Below are 24641 nucleotides of genomic sequence, written 5' to 3' on the forward strand. Positions count from 1 at the left end.
GCCCGCGGCGGGTCACCTGACCTTGGCAACGCCCCGCCCCCTCGCGCGGCCCCGCCCCTCGCGCGAGCCGCCGAGTCTGCGCGGGCGGGCGTGCGGCACGCGCCGGCAGCCAGGGCGACGCGAGGCCGGCGCGAGGCGGCTGGAGGCGGCCCGCAGCCACGCCCGCGCGCTTGCGCCGCGGGGGAGCGGGGCGCTCCGGGGGCGACCGGGGCTGCGCGTGCGCGCCGGGCGGCCGGGCGGCGCGGGGACGCTGGGAGCCCCGCGAGGCACGAGGCGCGAGGCGCGAGGCCCGGCGCGCGAGCCCCCGGGGGCGGGTAAAACCCGGTTGCTGCTGCCCCTGCCCCCTCCCCTTCCTTCCTGCCCCCCTTTCTTGCCCCTTCCTCTTATTTCACCCCCCTCCTCCTCTGACACCCGCCCTCGTTCCTGTGTTTCCTTTTTAGGGGGCCCGTCTCCCTCTCGAGGGGCGCAGCAGGCGCGGCGGGCGCCCCGTAGCCCGCGTCACGCACGCACCTTCTGCACCCCAACAGCTCCCGGCCCCGCTGCACCCCCGCAGCGCCTCGCCTCTTGGAGGAGCCTCCTTGGGGGCCCCGGGGCCCGCTGCACCCCCCTTTCCCTTCCTTCCCCGCCCCCGAGGCCCCAACTGCCCCCCGCAGGCCCCCCAGCTCGCGCGCGGGCCCTACCCGACCTCCGCACTTTCTGCACCTCGGCCTTGCAGCCGCTGTCCCCCCTGTCCAGGCCCCTTCTGCTGAAAGCCCCTGGCTCCCCAGCAGCCCCCTCCGCTGTAGGGGACCCAGCTGGGTCTCGCTTTAGAATCTTCCAGCAAAACCAAAACGCTCTGGGGGGTCTGCCTTTGGCTGTGCCCCTCCCCCACGCCTCGTAGGAATTTTCCCTGGCCAAGGAAAAATCGTATTTATATCCAAGCTTGACCCCGCCCGTCCATTTAGGATCACTTTCCAGCAAAAGCGATTTTTTTTTTTTATCAGCTAGAGATTCCCCCTGGGGAACATCTTTCCACTTAAACAGCCCCGTACTTCCAGCCTCTCTCTCTCCTTTAATATTTTATTTTTCCAACACTCTCCCTCCCTGCCCCCCAAAAAAGTTTCCAAAAAAATCCCTTTTCGCCACCAGTTTCACCTCTCCCGCCCCCCGCCCCCCCCCCCCCCATTTGGCTTCTCCCAACAAAACCAAGTCCCATCCCCCTGGGGGAACAATAAGGAAACAAATAATAATTTCCTCTTCCTTGCGCCGCCTCCCAGACAGCCCCAGCTCGGTGTTGCTTTCTTGCTTCTTCGGAACATTGACCTTCTCCCCCTCCACCCCCCGGTTTCACCTCTGCGGCCTTGTCTCTTTGGGGACCCAAGTTCTGATTGGGCCTCCCTCTCCACCCCGTGTTTTTAGGGCAGTAGAAATTGGATGAGTGTCCTGACATGACCACCCGGCTTCTGAGGCAGTAGCCAGTGCTCTGACAGCCACCTGCACCCCCTCCCTGTAGGGCCCGAGTTGGACCCCGCCGCTCCCGGGAGATTGCCTCATTCCTCTCCTGGTGAGTTTCCTCCCTTTGGGCTTGCCCAAAGACACCCACCTCTCACACGAATTGGAGGCCCCATGCAAGGTGCTGCTTTGGGAAGTCGGATAAGGAGAAGGGTTTTTGATCCACATGTTGACCTCTGGGGAATGCAAACTTGACTGCATTGATTATATCTCATTGTTGTTTCCAAAAAAAAAAAAAAGGTTTTTCCTTCTCTGGCTCAGGTAGCAAACCAGATACTTAGAGGGTGGGAAGGTAGAGGATGGTAGTAGTAGGTTTTGTGGTGAACTGAAGATCAGGTGCCCCATCTGGTTGACGCCAATGTGAAGGTAGCCACGTGGAAATACCAGGCCGGCATTGGCAGAGTTTTGATTTTTTTTTTTTTTTTGGGAGGAGAATCCAGAAAATGATGTGAACTTTTCTAATTTTTGTTTTAGTGTCTTTAAAAAGAACCTGTATTTATCCAATACACCTGGTTGTAATGTGAACCACATATTTAGTTATCTAAGAATGGAATACCAGTTTGGAGTTTGGGGTTAAGGATTCTTTGTTGTGTTAAATTTCACCCGCTTAGGCACATGCGTACATGCAAGATGTGTCTCCTTGAAGCAGTGCTTCTCAAACTTTGGCTCTGAAGACCCCTAAGGCTTAAAAAAATCATTGAGGATCCCAGAGAATTTTTGTTTACGTGAACTATACCTACCGGTATTTACTGTGGTAGAGGTGTAAACTAATAAACTCTCAAGGCATTTATTAACTGATTTAAAGTAGCAATCATAAACCCATTACGTACAAATGTAACTGATATTTTTATTAAAAAAAAAACATTTTGGAAAAGCCCGTTGAGAAGGACAGCAGTGATTTCCCTCTAACGTGATCTGGACTCTTCGATCTGCTTCTGCTTCCTGGTGCCATCCTCTGGGAAGCGTCACTGGGAACGCAAGAGGCAGGAACCGTCGGAGTATTCTTACGAAGGGCTGTTGACCTCACCCACTCCCTGGACGGCTCCTGAGAGTCCTGAGGAGTCCCCATTCCACCTCACTGTGAAGATTACTGTTGTAGATGTTAATACTTATTCGCATTCTCTGTAAAAGTAAGAAACTCCCCCCCCCCCCACTTAACCTCTGGGTCAGTTAGTATCCTTCTGTTTAGTCTATGTCTTCCTTTTCCCCAATATAAGCTTTAATTCCACTCTTTTAATGAGCATCAGAGGAGCTGAATTGGTTAATTCATCTAATTCTGGTTGAAATTATACGTTGGGGGCAGTGTTTGGCCTAAGACGCCCAGCATCCTATGCTGGAGGGCCTGGGTTTGGGTCCCAGCTCTGCTCTCAATCCCAGATTCCTGCTTTTGTGCACAGGGAGGCTGTAAGAGTTTGGGTTCCTGCCACCCACACTGGAGACCTGTGTTGAGTTTCTTGCTCCTGACTTTGGCCTGGCCCATCCCCTGCTGTCGTGGGTATTCTCTGTCTCCCTCAAATAAAATAAAATGAAGTAAATAAATAATTTTTTAAAATAACATACTGGTTAAAAAGCTGCAGGAAGGAATCTTTGTTAGTTGCTCAACTTAAAAATGTGGGTACCAAGTGTAGGGCAGGAGTCTCAAGTATATAATAACAGCCTAGTGGAGTGGTAAGGTGTTCAGGTCTCTAGGATCAGATCACCAGGGTGAATTTTTTTTTTTTATTTGACAGGTAGAGTTATAGACAGTGAGAGAGAGAGACAGAGAGAAAGGTCTTCCCTCTGTTGTTTCACTCCCCAAATGGCTGCCACGGCTGGCACTGCACTGATCCGAAGCCAGGAGCCAGGTGCCTCTTCCCAGTCTCCCATATGGGTGCAGAGGCCCAAGGGCTCGGGCCATCCTCCACTGCCCTCCCGGGCCACAGCAGAGAGCTGGACCGGAAGAGGAGCAACCGGGACCAGAACCCAGTGCCCACATGGGATGCCAGTGCCGCAGGTGGAGGATTAACCAAGTCAGCCACGGCGCTGGCCCTGTGATTTTTTTTTTTTTTAAGATTTATTTATTTATTTGAAAAGTAGAATTATGGAGAGGCAGAGAGGGGTGTGTGTCTTCTGCCTACTGGTTCACTCCCTAAATGGCCGCAACAGCTGGAGCTGGGCCAATCCAAAGACAGGAGCCTGGAGCCTCCTTTGTGTCTCTCACACGGGTACAGGGGCCCAAGGACTTGGGCCATCTTCTGCTTTCCCAGGTCATAGCAGAGAGCTGGATTGGAAGTGGAGCAGCCAGGACTTGAACTGGCGCCCATATGGGATGCCCACACTGCAGGCGACAGCTTTACCCGCTGCGCCACGGCGATGGCCCCTTCTAACTCTGATTTTGAACAGCTTACTTCTCTGAACTTTATTTACTTCATCCATGAAGTAGAGTTGACAGTACAGAATATGCCTCAAAGAGATGTAGAAATTAAATAAGAGAACACGTAAGCGATTATAATTGTACCTGCCATATAATAAGACCACAACAAACCTTGGCTGATATACCTGATGTTCTCATCATAAAGATGGCTGTTGTAAGCAAGGCCAGGCAGGACTGTGGGGATTGGAGGCCTAAAGCCCTCTCCAGAGGTGACAGCTGGTGCTCAGCTCCATCCTTGTCAGGGAATAGCAAAGCCAGTAATTTAAGAAAACCCAGAAATCTGCATTTGTAGGTGGAACCTCACAGTTAATTCAAGTTGTGAAAAGTCTGCGTAGACCAAACAGAACGTGTCTACAGTTAGCACGAATATTTGGAGTGGGACAGTGGGGAAGGAGGGTGCACAGTGAGGGTGAAGCTTCAAGTCTCTCCTGGCTCCCAGCTCCCAGCTGCCAACAACCTGGGGTTGCTCAGACTTGATCACTCTCTTCCTGGTGCTGGACCCAGAGGGGAAGGTGAGGGGGGTGCTCGGGGGCACAGGGATTGGAACTTTTCAGAGGAAAGAGGTGGAGAGAAAAGGGGGCTGCGGGCCTTCTGTGATCAAAGTTCCGGGCCTGGCGAGGTGTGAGGCGTGCCAGACATGAGGCAGAGCCCGCCGCGCCAGGGAGCCCACTTCCACAGGCGAATAGGATGTGTGTGTGTGGGGGGGTGGTCAGGTGCTTGCCAGGATTCGGGGCGGAAGAACGGATCTTAGACCAGTGCAGAGGTGGCATGCAGGCTGGGGTTGAGGGGTTCATTTCATAGAGCTGCTGAGAGCATTTGTCCCAGGGAAATGGCACAAATCAGGGTCGTCAGCTCAGAGGCCACAGGGCCAGGCGGGCGTGTGAGTGAGTGAGTGCAGTGGGAGACGGAGGGGGAGCGGCGGGGTCTGTGGCGGAGCGGAGAGGGACGTGCCCCATCTGAAGGCAGCTGCAGCCTCCGCTCCAGCCAGTTGTTGCTGCGCGGTGATGTGCACTCAGCGCTGACCGATCCTCAGCTTTGTTTTATGTTCAGATATTTAAACGGAAGTCAGGAAGCAGAACGTAACAAGAAGTCTCTAGACCTGCAGTATCTAGTGTGGTCGCCATTAGCCGCTCGTGACCATCTGTTTACTGATTTATTTATTTTTAGAGATTTATTTATTTATTTGAAAGGCAGAGTTACAGAGAGGCAGAGGCAGACAGAGAGTCTTCCATCCACTGGTTCACTCCCCAAATGGCCGCAACAACTGAAACTGGGCCCATCCGAGGCCAGGAGCCAGGTGCTTTTTCTGGGTCTCCCACCCGAGTGCAGAGGCCCAAGCACTTGGGTCATCTTCCACTGCTTTCCCAGGCCATAGCAGGGAGCTGGATCAGAAATGGAGCAGCTGGGACTCTAGCAAGCACCCATGTGGGATGCTGGCACTGAAGGCATTGGCCCCTGTTTATATATTTTTAAAGATCTTTATTTTATTTGTTTGAAAGGCAAAGTTACAAGAGAGGGGAGACAGAGCATGCATCTGCTGGTTCACGCCTCAAATGGCCGCAGTGGTCAGGGCTGGGCCAGACCAAAGCCAGGAGCTTCTTCTGGGTCTCCTATATGGGTGCAGGGGCCCAAGGGCTTGAGCCACCTTCCACTGCTTTCCTAGGTGTTTTAGTAGGGAGCTGGCTCAGAAATGGAGCATCCGGGAATTGAACTGGTGGCCATACGGGATGCCGGTGCTGCAGCTGACAGCTTATCCCACTTTACCACGACGCCGGCCCCCTCACTTGAGACTATTTAAATTTAGTTTAAGTCCACTAAGATGGAGATTTTAGCTCCTCAGTGGCAGTAGCTGCATATCTGTGCTGGACAGGGCAGGTTTAGAATGTTCCATCAGCACAGGAAGTTCTTTGGACAGTGCTGCTCTGTGTGTGTGTGTGTGTGTGTGTGTGTGTGTGTTTTACCTTGATAACTAGTTGAAAAATGTGTCAGTGTACTGCAGGCTTAAATAAAACATCTCTATCCACTAGGTAGAATTTCAGATTGTTCACTCCAGATAATGCGGCAGTGGATGTTACTGACATTGTGTGGGTTTACTTCTGCAGTGGAGACGCTTACAGTGGGCTCCTTCCCCAAGAGCCTGTAGCATTTCACAGGAGAGTCCTTTATGCGCCACCCCCACCAGCCATGGGGTGACAGGACTTAAAAAAATTAAAATAGCTTCAGATCTCTGGTGTTGAGTTAATTTTTTCAGAAAAAGATTTATTTATTTATTTGAAAAGAAGTTACAGAGAGGCAGAGAGAGAAAGAGAGAGAGAGAGAGAGAGAGAGAGAGAGAGGTCTTCCATCTGATGGTTCACTCCCCAAATGGCTGCAACAGCTGGAGCTGGGCCAATCCAAGGCCAGGAGCTTCTTCCAGGTCTCCCACATAGGTGCAGGGGCCCAAGGACCTGTGCCATCTTCTACTGCTTTCCCAGGCCATAGCAGGGAGCTGGATCAGAAGTGGAGCAGCTAGGACTCAAACCAGCACCCGTATGGGATGCCAGTACTTCTGGCGGTGACTTTACCTGCTACACCACAGCACCGGCCCCTTAAATTGTTTTTTAAAACTACTAAAAAGGCATAAATGATGATGAAACAAGGAGTGAGCTCGCCTACAGCTATAAAGCCAAAAGCAACTTGCAAATCAATTGCAAGCAAAGCAGCCAGACCAATGTGATAGAAGTGACAGTGTTAAGTCCCAGGAAGGGACGGGGCTTGGCTGAGAAGTCACTGCTCCCTGGCGCCTGGGGTTGGAAGACCCCGTCACGGCAAGTCCTCCTAGCCCTTCTCTCCGTTTGAGCTGTAGCAGAAGCTCCCTGTGTGCCACGGGGCCTGCTGGCCTCTGCCTGGCCCCGGAGACATTATTAGGAGCTAAATCCACGCCTGCCCCCTTCTCATTCACTGTGCAGTGGAATGGCGCTTCACGCGTGCTGTCACCCGCACACCCAGGCATTGAGACCACACGGTCTGCCCTGCTCAGGTGTGCGGTGTCATCCTGTGGTCCACATGTACTGGGCCTTTTCTCTCTTAGCTTATTCTCATTTGGAAACAAAGCTATGAAATTTTTAGGAGTGTTTGTGCCCTTGGGAATCACCACAGATCCTGCCCCAGGTGGATTAGCGGGAGCTCTCTGTACCGAGGCAGGTGCTAAAACTTGGAACTTGGCTTGCAGGGAGAGGTTGCTTTGCCATCTGGAAAGAATATAAATATCAAAGCATGGCCTTTGGGCCTTTGACCTGCCTTCCCGAGGCTGTGAGCAGAACAGCTGGGTGTGTGGACTGTGGGAGTGTGTTGACAAGCAGGTGATTCTGTGTTTGGGAGTCCAGAGACATTGAGTCTCCCCACCCCCATGCCCTTCATGTTTCCTGGGTTAATTGGAGCAGGGCAGCGTCCAGTTTAGCGTAGCGGAGTCAGCGCTGTATAGGTGAGGACCCATACTCCAAAGTCAGAACACTGGGGTTCGAGAGCTGGCCCAGCCTCCTGTTAGGAACATGACCTGCGGAACGGGAGTGACAACGGAACCTGCGTGCAGGTTGTTGTGAGGAGCAAGTTCATGGGCACGAAGCTCTTGGCGTAGTTCCTGCCATGGGGGAAGGGCTTTACAAACTTGGCTTGTATTGGTCTGTTTTTATTATTGGGAGGTGGAAGAGGGGCACTGTGGGAGGCACTTTGGAGCGGGTGGAGAAACTCGCTTTGCTTAAAGATCCACACTTTGGCCCAGCGCCACAGCTCACTAGGCTAATCTTGCGCCTTGCAGCACCAGCACACTGAGTTCTAGTCCCGGTCAGGGCGCCAGATTCTGTCCCGGTTGCCCCTCTTCCAGGCCAGCTCTCTGCTGTCGCCAGGGAGTGCAGTGGAGGATGGCCCAAGTACTTGGGCCCTGCACCCCATGGGAGACCAGGATAAGTTCTTGGCTCCTGCCATTGGATTAGCGCGGTGCGCAGGCCACAGCATGCCGGCCGTGGCGGCCATTGGAGGGTGAACCAATGGCAAAGAAAGACCTTTCTCTCTGTCTCTCTCTCTCTCTCACTGTCCACTCTGCCTGTCAATAAAATAAAATAAAAATAATAAAAATAAAAAAAGATCCACATTTGTTCTCCAGCCCCCAAGCTCTGAGAACTCAGCGGCCAACCCTGCCCCTCTGTTGCTGTTGACAGTGCAGTTGTCCCCAGCGTTGACCAGAGGTGGCCTCAGGACCTGCCACAGCACCAAAACCCACGGATGTCCAAGTGTTTACATGAAAAGGCTGCTGGGGTTACTAGGAACACAGTGAATGCATTGGCTTACCTTTCTAAGATTCCCCAAAACTCTGGATTCTGAAACTCACTTGGGTTTCAGAGTTGTATAGGATGATAGACCTGTATTCAACTTAAAAAATATATATACATCGGGTCGGCGCTGTGGCGTAGTGGGCTAAGCCTCCCTCTGCGGCTCTGGCATCCCATATGGGTACTGTTTCATGTCCCGGCTGCTCCTCTTCCAATCCAGCTCTCTGCTATGGCCTGGGAAAGCAGTAGAAGATGGCCCAAGTGCTTGGGTCTCTGCACCCACATGGGAGACCTGGGAGATGCTCCTGGCTCCTGGCTTCAGATCAGCTCAGCTCCTGCCATTGTGGCCATTTAGGGAGTGAACCAGTGGATGGAAAACCTTTCGGTGTCTGCCTCTTTCTGTCTGTAACTTTACCTCTCAAATAAATAAATAAATAAATAAAATCTTTATTAAAAAAAAAAAAGGGTAAGAAAGGGAATGCAGTGCTGATGACGCTACAACAGGGGCAAAAGAGGCCAGGTACAGACTCGTACGATTCTGTCTGAAGTGGATGTCCCTCTGGATGGGCCGTACTTCTTGTTGTTTTTTTTTTTTTTTTTTTTATCTTTTATTTAATGAATATAAATTTCCAAAGTACGTCTCATGGGTTACAATGGCTTTCCCCCCCATACCGTCCCTCCCACCCACCACCCTCCCCTTTCCCACTCCCTCTCCCCTTCCATTCACATCAAGATTCATTTTCGATTATCTTAGTATACAGAAGATCAGCTTAGTATACCTTAAGTAAGGATTTCAACAGTTTGTTCCCACACAGAAACATAAAGTGAAAAATAATAGATGATTTTTTTTAAATGATGATGAAATCAGATCAGACCTATTGTCATGTTTAATCCCAGTGAGAATCAAGTTGGGAATTGATAGTTTCTTTTTTTTTTTTTTTTTTTTTAACAGAAGATCAGTTTAGTGTACATTAAGTAAAGATTTCAACAGTTTGCACCCCCATAGAAACACAAAGTGAAATATACTGTTTGAGTACTCGTTATAGCATTAAGCCTCAGTGTACAGCACATTAAGGACAGAGATCCTACATGAGGAGTAAGTGCACAGTGACTCCTGTTGTTGACTTTACAAATTGACACTCCTGTTTATGGCACCAGTAATCTCCCTATGCACCAGTCATGAGTTTCCAAGGCTATGGAAGCCCCCGTACTTCTTGTTTCTTCGTGTGCCCTGTCATTTTTTTGGAAAGACCATTAATCTGCTGACCCTGGGGATCACTTTCCTCCCCACGCCCCTGGAGTTGGTTGCTGCCTGTTGTCAGCTGTACATTTTTGTTGGTTTAGTGGCTCTCTTGAGTGAATATTGTGAGAACTGTATTCCTTGTTGTGTGTAGTCAGTGCTCTGTGTCCTGTTACTGTCGTGATGAGCTAGTGACTCAGAGCTGTTCCTAGATGCCTGGAGCCACAAAAACAAAACAAAGCTTTGCACCCTTTCTGTGTGTGAGAGCTGGGGCATGCTTTCAGCCCTGCCTTAGCTTGCACAGAACCAAGGTCAGCCAGAGGCCTAGACCCTTCTGACTTTGTTTTTGAGCATGTCCCTACCCTGAGCACATGGCCATCTAGATTCCCAGAATGTGTGAGGTTTTGTTTTGTTTTGTTTTGTTTTAGTAAATGAAGTGTGTTTTACACGGCAGTGTCCTCTGCCCATGGGTTTAGACCAGCGTATGATGTCACGTGCCGACCACTACAGCACCATGCTGAGCTCACCCCTCCTCCCACTCCGAACCCGGGCAGCCTCTGATCTTTTTATCGTCCCTGTGGTGTTGCCCTCCAGAATGTTGTGGAGCGGCTAGTGCAATACCGACCGCGTGCATACTGGCTTCTTGCAGCTAGTGTTAAAAGAATCCAAGTGTAACTCAAAGAGGAAAGAAACAAACCATGCAGCATCTAAACTAGTAGAATGTATCTCTCCAAATCTGAGCAGGATTTGCTTTAAAATACTGCAGATAGAGAGATAGAGATAGAGATAGAGATAGAGATAGAATAGAGATAGAGATAGAGATAGAATAGGGAGTACTGAAATCACTAAAAGCAGGAAAGAGAGGGAAGGGACATCACTAATGCTGTACAAAAATACAATAGGTTACAAAGGAATACTATGAATAATTGTATCTAGATAATTTGCTAACAAATTAGGTAACTTAGAAAAATTAACTTTAACAATTAGTTACCTAAACTAGGCACAACCAACCAAATAACTTAAATAAAAATGGGCAAATTCCTAGGAAGATACAAATTACCAAAACTGACTCAAGAAGAAACAGAGTAACTGAACAGATCTGAAATAAGCGAAAAGATGAAAAGATCAAATCGGTAATTTTAAAACTTTTTTAATGCATTTTTAAAAGATTTTATTTATTTATTCGAGAGGTAGAGTTACAGACAGTGAGAAGGAGAGACAAAGAGAGAGGTCTTCCTTCCATTGGTTCACTCCCCAGATGGCCGCAATGGCCAGAGCTGCGCCGATCTGAAGCCAGGAGCCAGGAGCTTCTTCCAGGTCTCCCACGCAGGTGCAGGGGCCCAAGGACTTGGGCCATCTTCTACTGCTTTCCCAGGCCACAGCAGAGAGCTGAATTAGAAGTAGAGCAGCCGGGACTCCAATTGATTCCCACATGGGATGCCGGCACCGCAGACCAGGGCTTTAACCCGCTGTGTCACAGCACCCGCCTCTAGTCGATTTTTGAACCAGGGTCTGTGAGGTAAACCCCAAGGCCTTGCCTGCCCCTCCCCTGTGTGCTGGGCTCTGTGCTGGCTCCTGCTCGTCCTCCTCTGCTGATAGCGTTGTCTTGTCGTCATCCCTCTGCAGCTGCCACCTCTTTCTGGTAGTTTCTGAGGTGACTCTTGGTCTTTGGTGTTCTGCATTTCTACTGATGTGTGTCAAGCACTGCCTTTTACTTGTACTTATCCTGCTTTGGCCTTGAAATGCTTGGTCACAGCTACCCACATATTTGTTTGTTTTTACAAACCGTATATCTTGAAGAGTCAAATCTTCAAGTCTAGGTTCGTGTAGTTCTATGATTCTAGACATTCACCCACCATTCTTCTGTGTAAAAATTACTTATCTGAGAAAGACACAGGGAGAGAGAGCTCCCACCCACTGGCAGGAACTCCATCCCGGTCTCCCATGCGCATGCAGGGAGCCAGCGACGTGAGTCACCACTGCTACCTCCCAGGGTCTGCACTAGCGGGAAGCTTGAGCTGGGAGCTGGAGCCAGGGACTCACTCATTTTTTAAAAAAGATTTATTTAATTGTCTGGAAGGCAGAGTCAGAGAGAGAGAGAGAGAGATCTACTTGTTGACCTCCAGGCAGAAGCAGGATCCAAGAGCTCCAGCCGCATCTACCACATGTGTGGAGGGGGCCCAAGCACTTGGGCCATCTTCCACTGCTTTCCCAGGCACATTAGCAGGGAGCTGAATCAGAAATGGAGCTGGGGCTGGCACTATGGCATAGCAGGTAAAAGCTGCTGCCTGCAGCATCAGCATCCCATATGGGTGCCAGTTCAAGTCCAAGCTGCTCCACTTCCAAGCCAGCTCTCTGCTATGGCCTGGGAAAGCAGTAGAAGATGGCCCAAGTCCTTGTGCCCTGCACCTGCATGGGAGACCTGGAAGAAGCTCCTGGCTCCTGGCTTTGGATCAGCCCAGCTCTGGCCATTGCAGCCAATTGGGGAGTGAACCATCAGTTGGAAGACCTCTCTCTGTCTCTCTCTCTCTCTCTCTCTCTGCCTCTACTTCTCTCTGTGTAGCTCTGACTTTCAAATAAATAAATACATAAATCTTTAGAAAAGAAGAACAAGAAGAAGTGGAGCAGCCAGGACGTGAACAGGCGCTCCTATAGATGCCAGTATCACAGGTGGCAGCTTAACCCACTGTGCTGACGCCAGCCTCCTCACTTTTTTTAAGACGCCATCTCCCCTCTATTTTCTTTGTCCTTTTGGGGCCTCTGATGGGGCTTTCCCATCTGCTTCTCCGTTCATACTTTCTCAGCTGCTTGTTCCTGTTTATTCCAGTACCTCCGTGTGCTGAGTCCCAGGGGTTCCTCAGACGGCTCCACCTGTAGGTGTTTAATGTGCTGTTAACCCTTCAGGGAGTTTAAATTTTAAGGTCTTTTATGTTTAGAAGCTCTGTTTGTTTCATTCTGGGTGTGTTTGTTCTTTCCCTGTGCTCAGTTTGCCCTGTTCCGTTGTCTCCCTTTTCGCTCTCCTGCAGGCTCCTGAGTTCTCCTTGTGACTGTCTCCCGGCAGCTGCTGTGGCTCTTCAGGGGCTCAGGTCTCCACCTTCTGGGAGCTCAAGGCCCTGTCTCCTGTTCCTGAGAACCTGTACGACCCCAGGTCCCGGGCTCTTATTTGGTAGGGGTATAGCCTGAGCCACGTGCAGGCTGAGTGTCTCTTACCCAGAGTGCTCGAGACAGCGTTTCAGATTTCAGGCTTGCAGACTTTGGAATGTTTGCATGGACTTTACTCTCCGAGTGTCCCTAATTAAAACAATCTGAAACCTAAAATGGCTGTGAAATCGAAAGTTTCAGATTTTGGCTTTTCAGATTAGGAATTTTCTTTTCTTTTCTTTTCTTTTTTTAAGATTTATTTATTTGAAAGGTAGAGTTACAGAGAGGCAGAGGCAGAGAGAGAGGTCTTCCTCTGCTGGTTCACTCCCCAAACAGCTGAAATGGCTGGAGCTGTGCTGATCCTAAGCCAGGAGCTAGAAGCTTCTTCCGGGCCCCCACAGGGATGCAGGGGCCCAAGGCCTTGGGCCATCTTCTGCTGCTTTCCCAAGCAATAGCAGAGAGCTAAGTTGGAAGTGGAGCAGCCGGGACGCGAACTAGCACCCAAATGGGACACCGGCACTGCAGGCTGGGGCTTTAACTCGCTGTGCCACAGCATCAGCCCCAGGAATTTTCAACTTTAAATTTAAAATTTGCAAGAAACCATATTAAAAATAAAAACACACAGGGGCAGGCATTTGGCCTAATGGTCAAGTCACTGCATGGGGCCTGCCTGGGTTTGAATCCCAGCTCTGCTCCCAGTTCCAGCTTCCTGCTGGTGCACACCCTGGGAGACAGTAAGGGATGGCTGAAGTGTTCCGCCCTGCCTCTCATATGAGAGAACCCGATGGAGTTCCCGGCTCCTGGCTTCTGCCTGGCCCATGTTAAAGTATTGTTGGTATTTGGGGAGTGAACCAGTAGGCAGAAGGTCTCTGTCTGTCTCTCAGTCTCTCAGATTAAAAATAAATAATTTGTGGCCGGCGCTGTGGCATAGTGTGTGAAGCCTCCTCCTGTAGTGCTAGCATACCATATGGGTGCCAGTTTGTGTCCTGGCTGCTCCACTTCCAATCCAGCCCTCTGCTAATGTGTCTGGGAAAGCAGCAGAAGATGGCCCAAGTGCCTGGGTCTTTGCACTCACGTGGGAGACCTGGAGGAGTCTCCAGTCTCCTGGCTTCCGATCAGCCCGGCTCCGGCCATTTGGGGAGTAAACAGGTAGATGGAAGTCTCTCTCTCTGTCTGCCTCTCTGTAGCTCTGCCTTTCAAATAAATAAGTGAAAATCAATGAATCAATAATTTTAAATTAAAAATAGTCAAAATTAACATGTTGAACCCATTATATTTAAATGTTATTTCAACATTTGATCTATATAAAACTTGCTGAACCGGCATCTTTTGCACGGAGTCTCCCACGTTCAGGCTGTGTTGGGCACTCTCCGCACATCCCCGCTGCACGAGTGGCTTGCCCAGTGCTTCGTTGCCACGGACCAGTGCTGTCACCGTGGACCACACAGCTCTGGGAAAGAGTAACTGGAGTTTATATATCTGGCTTTGACCTTTCTTGTTGTTGCTGGCACGTCAAGGTTTTACTTGTCTTTTGAGCTTGTCTATGCATTAGAAATTACCTTTTGTCATATTTCTGTGTTTCTAGCTGGAGAAAGTGGTCATCTTAGGCCACCATGTTGCTATAATCCTATATCAACCTTAGGACAGACCTACTCTTAACTTTTTTTCTACAGATTTATTTATTTGAAAGGCAGATTTATATATATATAGAGAGAGAGGGAGAGACAGAGAGAGATCTTCCATTTGCTGGTTCACTCCTCAAATGGCTGCAGTGGCTGGGGCTGGGCCAGGATGAAGCCAGGAGCCAGGAACTTCATCCGGGTTTCCTACAAGAATGCAGGAGCCCAAGCACTTGGACCATCCTCCACTGCTTTTCCAGGTGCATTAGCAGGGAGTTGGATTTTAAGTGGAGCAGCTGGGACTCAAACCGGTGCCCATATGGGATTCTGGCCTTACAGGCGGCAGCTTTACCCAGTACGCTGCAGTGCCAGCCTGGGGTGAATACGCTCTTATGCCCAGTTTACAGATGGGGAAACTTGGACTTGTGGCGCTGATGTGACTGGCCCGGGGTGACGTGGCTACTGGGCCCAGAGGCAGGTCTGCTGGAATTCACAGCCTGTGCTGTACCCCGTGCTGTGTTGCCACCTCGTCACTATGCATCCTCCTTGTTCATTTTCAGGAATTGGCTGCCATCAAGGGCCCTCTCCCACCAGGCACAGCTTCACTCTCCAGAGAGTAGGCTTGGCCAGGACCTGAGGGGCCAGCATGGAGCAGTGCGGCCTGGGGGACGAGGGCACCCTTCCGTCAGGCGTGCACCTCCCTTCATTTCCTGAGGGCCAAGGGCTCGGCTGCAGCGATGCCCTCAACCGGGATCTGGGTCCCGACACACGCGACCTGCTCTACGCTGGCCTGAGTGGCCTGGAGCTGGAGCCCAGCCTGCCGACCCCCGACGTGCCCAGCGAGGCGCTGGAGGACAACCTGGACGCCCTGTCCCTGTACTCAGGGAAGGACAGCGACTCCGTGAAGCTGCTGGAGGAGTACGCGGACCCCGAGTCGCAGACGGCCCTGCACGGTGAGGCTCGGCCCGGGGGGGGGGGGGCAGTGAGGAAGTGCTCTCCTCCCGCCTTCCTACCAAGGGGCATGGAGGAGCGCTCGTCCCAGTCGCCTGTGTCCCAGGGCGCAGCGCTGTCCACCAGCATGTCTCACATGTCTCACAGGCTCTTGGCGCTGTTCCAGAATGAGCCGGGCTCCTGTGCGTCGCGCTGCCTGGCTGGCTGACCCTCCCAGGCCCCCTGTGGTCCTCAGCGGCCTGGGGCAGTCAGCGTCTGCTCTGCTGCCCCGCAGAGTGGCAGCCAGAGGAGGGAGGGGGTGGAAGCCCGTCACAGCCTCCCGGGCCGGGCAACACGCTTTGCTTCTTTTTACCAGTGCTGGCATCTTTAACTGCAGACAGGCCGTTGATTCTGTTCTCAGCCCTCCCCTCCACAGCTGAGGGCAGAGGGAATCTGGAGTCCTGAAGCACGATGGTCAGCTCCCTTTGATGGGATGGATGAGCCAGAGTAGACTGGCGTGGGGAAGACACACTTGACGTGGCCTTGGGAAAGCAGGCAGTCACCTTGGTTGGAAAAAACAGCTTAAGAAATGTCGTGAAGCTCTTAGCTAGAATGAGAACTTCTGAGAGTCCCCACTGCACACAAGGCGTAGTGGACAGGGCACTGGCCTTGCCATCGTAGTGGGACAGTGAGCGAGTATGAAGCCCTGGAACGAAGAGATGAGCGGGTCAGGTTCTCACCCCAGGCCACAGAAGCTGCCTGGCAAGCGCTGGTGGTACAGCTGGCCGCGTGGCGCTGGGGGGCTGGGAGGACGGTCACTTCCCTCGGATTTTCACAGGGCGCTGTAAATGCATAACCTGGTCTCACTTTTCCTGATGGGATATTTTCTCATATGGGAAAAAAGTCAATTTTACCACCAAACAGGAGACTTCAGTTCTTTCTACTTCTGTAACTTAAATTCAAGCCCACATTAGTTTTTTTAATTAGGAAAAGTAATATATATTTGTTAAAGCTTAGAGAATAAAGTCACAAGCAAGAAAAATCTGCCCTGACTCCCACACACGAGCCGTTAAGCACATGGACATGGCCGGCACGCTGAGTGCTGCGGAGACGGCGTGAAGCGTGATTGTTTCAGGGTGTTTGTTGTACACAAGGGTCCGCCCCATGCCGTCGTCCTGGTGCCCGTGGCAGTGTTAGACTGACCGAGTGGCTCTGTGCACGGCGTTTTACGTTGAGTTTCCTTTTGGGCAATTTCTTGGAACATTTTCTTCCAGAGCCGCAGAGCAGGGTCAGAGCCCAGTAAGACCCAGGGGGCCTGTGGCTCTGCTGGCCAGGTTTTCAGTTTTCTTGACAATTATTTATCTGAAAATCAGAGTTACACACAGAAGGAGAGGCAGAGAGGAAGGGAGGGAGGGAGGGAGGTCTTCCATCCACTGGTCCACTCCCAGATGGCTGCAATGCTGGAGCTGTGCTGATCTGAAGCCAGGAGCTTCCTCCAGGTCTCCCACACAGGTGCAGGGGCCCAAGGACTTGGGCCATCCTTCCAGGCCATAGCAGAGAGCTGGATCTGAAGTGGAGCAGCCGGGACTTGAACCGGCGCCCATATAGGATGCCGGCACTTGCAGGCGGTGGCTCTACCCACTGTGCCACAGCGCCGGCCCCAATTCTTAACAGTTTTTAAAACCTATTCTTCTGTAGCTTAGTGGTTTCTTTACTGCACACTTTAAGGTAGCTTGGCAAGACTGAATGCTTTCCCCCGGGAGGTCCGGCTTCTCCTTGTTGGAGCCGTCGGGCGTATCTGTCAGCTTGTCACGGGGACTTCTCGAGAGGAAGGCAGGCAAGTTAAGTGACAGAAGGCCACGGCCAGCGGCGGGGCTGGGTGCGAGTCCAGGTGCTTCCATGCTGCGTCTGCATCTGTCAGCCTCGGGGAATGAGCCTTCCCAGATCCTTCCCTTCTCAGGCCCTGGCCTGTTGGGCTCGTGGCTCCTGCCCCCAGCATCCTGGATAAACACTTCTTTCTAAACTTGCCCTTCTCCTGAGGTAGCCCGATGCCTGTTGCAGACCCATCTAGGGGCAGAAAAATCCTCCATGGTTCGTTTACCAAACATGCAGTGAGTGCCTGCTGCTGCCAGAACGGGAATCCAGGCCGTGAGCGGGGCAGAGGCTCGTGCCCCGGCCCCTTTGTTCCTCAGGGTCGAAAACCCAGCTTCTGGCTCACGGTCACCCACACAGCCCGGCCCTGAGCCCTGGAGCCCGGCAGCAGTCAGCCCCTGCAGACCCAGCGCCTCCGCTGCGTGCTGTCCGCTTCAGCACCTGGGCTGCGTGCGCTCCGCGGCAGGCTGCCTCCGCCGCCGCTCGGCATGGACACCTTGTGTTCCATCGGCTGTTTTCCTACAGTTTGATTGCAAATGTGTGCGTCCTAGGCCCTTTGCACAACATCACAGTCATGTGCGTGCCTCCTGTCAGACGCGTGGCTGTTTCTAACATGTATGTCACTGGGAAAAGCAGCAGCGGGTGAGCTAATTCTTCCTGCGTTACCTGCTCAGTTAAAATCCCGCAAGAACTGGGCAGATGAGTCGCGGGTTTACGCTCCCCAAGGCTTTGGAGGATGTATTTGCAGACTGCCCTCTGGAGTGCACCAGGCCGTGGCCTGGCCCCAAGCCCTGTCCGTCCTGGTCACGGTTCCCCTAGGCGCTTTAGCCTGCCACAACCTGGTCCCTGTGTGTGCAGCACCCAGACGAGGCGCTGTGGGCAGGTGTGGCGTCGGCTCCCTCTCCTGCTCCTCAGCCATATTTTCTTGCATGCAGAGTGGCTGCAATTGGAGTCTTGGCCAACTTCCCCAAGGCCGCCTGGTCCTCCAGCCGGGGCCTGCGTCTAACCTGTGCTTCCTCCCTCTGACAGACCTGGGATTGGGCGTGCTCAAGGTGCCGAAGGAGCCCGAGGACGGAGGCAGGGCGGCCTCGGGGAGTGCCCGTAAAGGGAAGCGGCAGCACAGCTCCCCGCAGAACCCCCTGCTGGACTGCAGCCTGTGCGGGAAGCTGTTCAGCAGCGCCAGCTCACTCAGCAAGCACTACCTGACGCACAGCCAGGAGCGGAAGCACGTCTGCAAGATCTGCAGCAAGGCCTTCAAGCGGCAGGACCACCTGTACGCAGGGCCCGCAGGGCGGGCGGAGGGCGGCGGCTCCCCTTCCCGAGGGGCCCCTCTCACACTGCCCGTGGCTCTGGACAGGTCGCTCTCCCAGCCCCCAGATTCACCCAGTGCAGGAGCCGCTGCTTCGCCTTGCAGGGGGGACCCCTGTGGCCTATGCCCTGGGGTGTCTGGGGGACCAGAGGTCCCTGAGGAGTGTGGTTGGGGCAGTGCGGGGGTGGGGCGGTTCTGAGGCTGTTCCTCAACCTTTATCGTTTTTTGTCTCCTTTGTTTTTCAAAACTCTTGATTTTTTTTTGAAACTCTTGATTTTCAAAAGAAAGCCCTGAGAGGTAGGAACAACATTGCCTTTGTTCTTAGTGTCTTGGGGCTGATAGCCTTCCTGCCTGTGAGGGAAGAAGCCCAGGCTGTTTTCAAACCTGGAGACTTGCAGGGGAGACAGGCCTGGCGTTTTTAGGGTGCTCCTCACTTCCACAGCAAGGCTTGCTGGCACCTTCTTTTCTTTTCTTTTCTTTTCTTAAAAGATTTATTTATTTATTTGGAAGAGTTACAGAGAGGCAGAGAGAGAGAGAGAGAGAGATCTTCAATTTGCTAGTTCACTCCCCAGATCGCCACAAGAGCCGGAGCTGTGCCTATCTGAAACCAGGAGCCAGGAGCTCCTTCTGGGTCTCCCACATGGGTGCAGGGGCTCAAAGACTTGGGCCATCTTCCACTGCTTTCCCAGGCCATAGCAGAGAGCTGGATCGGAAGTGGAGCAGCCAGGACTCGAACCGGTGCCCATATGGGATGCTGGCACTGCAGGCAACAGTTTTACCTGCTATGCCACAGCACCAGCTCCATTTCTTTTTCTTTTTCTTTCTTTTTTTTTTTTTTTTTTTTTGACAGAGTTAGAGAGAAAGGTCTTCCTTCTGCTGGTTCACCCCCCAAGTGGCCGCTGCTGATCCAAAGTCAGGAGCCAGTTGCTTCCTCCTGGTCTCCCATGCAGGTGCAGGGCCCAAGGACCTGGGCCATCCTCCACTGCCTTCCCGGGCCACAGCAGAGAGCTGGCCTGGAAGAGGAGCAACCGGGACAGAACCCAGCACCCCGACCGGGACTAGAACCCAGGGTGCCGGTGCCGCAGCTGAAGGATTAGCCTAGTGAGCCGCTGCACTGGCCTGGCTCCATTTCTTTTTCTCTTTCTTTTTTCATTTCTTCCTTTCTCTCTTCTCCTCTCCTCTCCTCTCCTCTCCTCTCCTCTCCTCTCCTCTCCTCTCCTCTCCTCTCCTCTCCTCTCCTCTCTTCTCTTCTCTTCTCTTCTCTTCTCTTCTCTTCTCTTCTTTCTGTTTGAGAGGCAGAGTGACAGAGAGAGAGGGACAGAGTTCTTTCATCCTCTGGTTCACTCCCCAAATGGCCGCAACAGTCGGGGCTGAGCCAGGCTGAAGCGGGGAGCCGTGACCTCCAGCCAGGTTTCCCACAGGAGTGGCGGGGTCCATGTCCTTCAGCCATCATCTGCTGCCTTCACGGGCGTACTGCCGGCGAGCTAGACTGGAAGCAGAGCTCCAGTGTGGGATGCTGGTACTGCAGGTGGCGGCCCCACCCGCTGTGCCCCAACGCCAGCTCCTGTCTGACTTTCACCCTCTCACCAACCCCAGGAAGGCAGAGATTTGCTCCTGGTACGAGTTGGTAGTAGACAGGGCTGGAACCAAGCTCTCCTGAGTCCTTCTCTGTGGCTTCCCTCAGATGGAAGCCAGCGCTGAGTTTGGGGAAGCCTTTGTTGTTTCGTGACCACGCCCCATGAGCCCACTTCACCAGGGCCGGGCAGAGCAGGACAGTGGGCAGCAGTGGGGACTTACTCACTCCTGGGTACTCTAAGGCGTCAGTGTAGACGCAGACTCGCCGTGGGTACAGTGTGGGCTTCCATGCACGGCGGGCTGCGGGGCTGGAGACAGTCTGTACTGACGGGGCCCTGTCAGCTGACTTCTCTGCTGTGGGGGTTCCAGGTAGCGGCCTCCACAGAGGAACCCTGGGCCAGGCACAGGCTCTGCTGTTAGCAAAAGGTGAGGCCATGGCTGTCCTCAGAATGCCAGTGGGCTCTTTGTAAAGAAAAACGGGGCGGCTCCCCAGCCAGTGAGTTGGAGAGAGCCTGGGAGTCAGGCAGCTCTCCGTCTCTCCACGCGGCTGTCTGATTTGCTGCTCTGCCCTGTGGGGCTTTGCAAAGCCTGTGTGTCAGCCGTGCCCAGGCCTGCGGGAGCAGCCGCCTCCCATGGTTGTTTCCACATAAAGGCTTTGCCCCTCTGGGCTGCCCAGCGCCTTTCCTCCCGGGGACCCTGCAGCGGCTGAGCTGGGGCCGCCCGGCGCCTGCGCCGGAGGCTGACCCCCTCTGTGTTGCCTCCAGGACCGGGCACATGCTCACCCACCAGAAGACCAAGCCCTTCGTGTGCATCGAGCAGGGCTGCAGCAAGAGCTACTGCGACTACCGCTCGCTGCGCCGGCACTACGAGGTCCAGCACGGCCTGTGCATCCTGAAGGAAGCCCCCCCGGAAGAGGAGGCCTGTGGAGACGCCCCGCACCCCCATGAGCTGGCCCCCAGTGGGCTGCGCTCCCTGGGGCCCCCGGAAGCCAGGTCCCCCAGCGCGCTCTTGCCCAACCGAGACCTCCTGCGCTGTATCGTGAGCAGCATCGTCCACCAGAAGATTCCTTCTGGCCCGGCCCTCGCAGGGCCTGCGGACAGCGAAGGGAGGAACTCAGCCTGTCCCTGCCCCACCTCCTCGGCGTCCTCCTGCACCCCAGCCAGCGCTCCTGCAGCCCTGGGAGCCCTGGGCACCGAGGGTCCTGAGGAGCCTCGCGCCTCCCATAAGGAGGCAGCCACCCACTCCAGGGCAGCTGAGAATGGTGCCCCTGACCCACTGGAGTCGGAGCCCCCAATGCCTCCGCTCCCATCCACTCTGGAGGGCTGGCCTGAGGGTGGTGCCCTGCCTGCCTGCCTGCCTCTCTTCCGAAGCCAGACAGTCCCTGCCGGTTCCCAGCCCTCGGGCCACAACTTCCAGTGGCTCCGGAACCTGCCAGGCTGCCCCAAGAGCAAAGGCAGCAATTTGTTTGTGGTCCACAAGCCCCCTGCAGTGCCGTCTCGTGAGGGCTGTGAGTCTGGCCCTGGGCCCAGCAGCGCCTCCCCCTCAGCTGAGCCCCTGTCCAGCGCAAGCACCGGCCCCGGCCCCGGCCCCGAGGACGTGCCGGCCTTCCCTCCCACACTCCTGAAGGGGCCCGCTGAGGCCCCGGGTGACCCCAGGTATGCTGGAGGCGAAGACGATGCCTGGGCCTCCAAGAAGAGCAAGTTCGACTGTGACTCCTTCTCGTGGCAGAGCCCTGGGGAGCCCGGTGCCCAGGACGTCCAGAAACCGGGTGGGCTTCCGTCCGACGCTACGCCACTCTTCCGCCAGCTGTTCCTAAAGTCGCAGGAATCCCTGGTGAGCCACGAGCAGATGCAGGTGCTGCAGATGATCACCAAGTCCCAGAGGATCTTCTCCCATGCCCAGGTGGCCGCCGCCGCCACCTCGCAGCTCCCGGGGCCTGAGGGCAAGCAGGCCACCCTGAAGCCGTGGCCCCAGCAGCCTCCGCCACCCGCACCGCCTATGGACTCTCTCCATGCTGGGCCCGGAAACCCAGAACCAGAGGGATCCCCAGCTCGCAGGAGGAAGCTGGTGCCCGCAGGGCTCAGGGAGGCCTCCCCGGGGAGCTCCAGGCGAGACGCCAAGGGAGGGCCCAAAGTGGCTGCGGCACCGTCGGCCCTCACAGCGCCTGCTCTGGACCCATGCGGGAAGCCAGACATCTCCTCCCTGGCCAAGCAGCTGCGGTCCTCAAAAGGCACCTTGGACCTGGGGGGCATCCCTCCTGCTGTGGGCTCACGGCAGATCCAGCCAGCAGGGGATGAGCTGCCCGGGCAGCAGGCCGTGGCCGAGAACAGCACAGCTCCGGGGGCCGCGAAAGGCGAGAAGGGCCCGGGCAGCTCCCGGGGCGGAGGCTACCGGCTCTTCTCAGGCCACCCCAGGGCCCAGCGGTTCCCCGGCTTCCGCAGGGAGAAGACGAAGATGGATATGTGCTGCGCGGCGTCTCCCAGCCAGGTGGCCATGGCTTCCTTCTCCTCGGCTGGGCCTCCGGCAGATCCGCCCCGGGACGCCAAGTCCAAGCTGACAGTCCTCAACAGAATCCAGGTACCCGAGCCCTGTGCCGCGTGGCCCGAGGGGGGGCGGGGGCTGGTTGTCCAGCTGCTGTCACTCCGACCCCGTGAGTCCTTAGTGCGATGTTCACAGAGAAGAAAGTCAGGTTCAGAGGACAAGGAGCCTCGTGCCTGTCAGCTGCTGTCCCACTGAGCTCTGCTGGCTTTGGCCTCTCGCGTCCTTGGGTTCTTCAGGGCACGGAGATGGAGCCTCCTGCCTCACATCCTCCCGCTGGAGTAGCCGCGTGCTTGCCCCCCTGAGGCACCAGTGACGTGTGCTGACGCTGCAGGCCGTGCCCGAGGTGCTGAGTGTCAACTCGGTTCCTGTGCATGTGGTGCCTGTACTCCTGCTGCGAACTCCATCCCCCGGGGACCCTGCCACCCTCCTGTCAGCCACTCCTTCCTCTCTTTTTTTTAATTTGAATGTGAGAGTTACATAGAGAGAGGGAGAGACAGAGAGAAAGGTCTTCCATCACTGGTTCACGCCCCAGATGGCTGCAGTGGCTGGGGCGGGGCCAGGCTGAAGCCACGAGCCAGGAGCTTCCTCTAGATCTCCCACATGGGTGCAGGGGCCTGAATACTGGGGCCGTCCTCCACTGCTTTCCCAGGAGCATTAGCAGGGAGCTGGATGGGAAGTGCAGCAGCCGGGACTTGAACCGGCGTCTGTAGGGGATGCCAGCGCTGCAGGTGCTGCTGCTGTTTTAACAGCGTTATCATTCAGATACCGGAATTCACCACTTTAAAGTGCACAGTCTGGTGGTTTGTGGGGTGTTCAGGAGATGGTGCAGCTGTCTCCCGAGTTGTCCAGAATAGTTTCAGCCCCCAGCAAGCGTCCGGCACCCCTTTGTCGTCGCCCCAGTCCCCAGCAACAGCAGCTCTGCCTTCTGCTGTATGGATTGGCCTGTTCCTGTGCATTGCAAGCTAGGTGTGGCCCCGGTGCTGGCCTTCCTCCCAGCATGGTGTGCTGCTGTTCCCCTGAGCTGAGGGGACCGTCGCGGCCTTGCTGTGTGTCTAGCCGAGTGGGGTCCAGCGCACAGACCACGTGTTCTTTGCGCATCCGGGCCGCTGCTGGGGGAGAGCTGCTGTGCGTGCCTCTCCCTCCGAGGCTGTGCGGATGTGCATGCCTGCCAGTGGAACTGCCTGGCCACGTGCAGCTGCCTGCCCGGCGTCTGAGGAAGCGCCAGGCTGCCCACCGCCCTGCACGCGTGCTGCTGTGTCAGAACCGCCGTGGGAGGTGGCAGCTCGTGGTTTGCATTGTGTTCCTCTGAAGGTGCCGCTGTGCCTGGCGGCCATGTGTCTTCTTGGGAGAAGCTGTCCAGAGCTCGTGGCGGTGATCACTGTCTTGTCTTGTTCCCAGGTTTCGGGAGTTCCTCACACTCTGGATGCGAGCCCCTTGTCACGCGCGGTCAGCCGCACCCTCTCTCGTTTCAGGGGCTGTCTTTCTGTCTTACTTACGGTCTCTTGTGGCCCGAAAGTTTTCACTGTCATCCGATTTGCATGTTTGGTCCTATCTGAGCCAGGCCGGGGCACCCTCTGATGTCCTCCAGGCGCGTGGCTTTGGCTCTCCCTGAGCTCTGCACTCCCATGGCACTGCCTCAGGTATGTTTTCCTCTACAGGGTGGGAACGTCTACAGGATACCCCATCCCTCGAGGGACGAGCACGCAGCAGGCACATGGTACGTGCTGCGGCCCCACCCACCCGCCTGAGGTGCCCATGCCGCAGGCACCCTCTGTGGCTCTGGTGCCGGCCCTGGGGGAGCGAGCGGGGTGCCTCCGTGCTGAAGAGGACGCTCCAGGCAGAAGAATCTGGGCAAAGCCTGCATCTGTTAGAGGTGGTCCAGACTCCCAGAGCACCCTGACGGGGGGCGAGCCCCACCCTCCCATCCTCCCCTCTGCCTGTCTTCCCAGCAGCCACCAAAACGGGGGCCCTGGCGAGTGGACAGAGCCAAGGAGCACGTACGTCTGCAAGAACTGCAGCCAGATGTTCTATACGGAGAAGGGGCTCAACAGCCACATGTGTTTCCACAGCGACCAGTGGCCGTCCCCGCGGGGCAAGCAGGAGCAGCAGGTGAGGCTGGGGGCTCTGTCCTGGGGGGGGGGTGCAGGGGCTCAGGGTCAGGGCTGGACTGCTCTCTGGGGCTGGCTGTGGCTGTGGCTGTGGG

General features: G+C 54.7%; 1 protein-coding gene across 1 annotated transcript in view; it reads left to right on the forward strand.

Annotated features, from left to right (window-relative positions):
• Positions 1-252: 252 nt before the first annotated feature.
• The window catches only part of ZNF541 (zinc finger protein 541), a 40942-nt gene continuing 16553 nt past the window's right edge, over positions 253-24641 (forward strand). Inside the window, exons 1-7 of the mRNA XM_070062033.2 lie at positions 253-314; positions 1399-1543; positions 14772-15164; positions 18043-18286; positions 20662-22474; positions 24097-24155; positions 24388-24547. Of these exons, the coding sequence (XP_069918134.1) occupies positions 14858-15164; positions 18043-18286; positions 20662-22474; positions 24097-24155; positions 24388-24547 (2583 nt within the window). The 5' untranslated portion in view covers positions 253-314; positions 1399-1543; positions 14772-14857. The remainder of the gene's footprint in view (positions 315-1398; positions 1544-14771; positions 15165-18042; positions 18287-20661; positions 22475-24096; positions 24156-24387; positions 24548-24641) is intronic.

Source organism: Oryctolagus cuniculus, chromosome 18 (assembly GCF_051225735.1).
Source record: "Oryctolagus cuniculus isolate XC-2025 breed Fujian yellow rabbit chromosome 18, ASM5122573v1, whole genome shotgun sequence".
NCBI lineage: Eukaryota > Metazoa > Chordata > Mammalia > Lagomorpha > Leporidae > Oryctolagus > Oryctolagus cuniculus.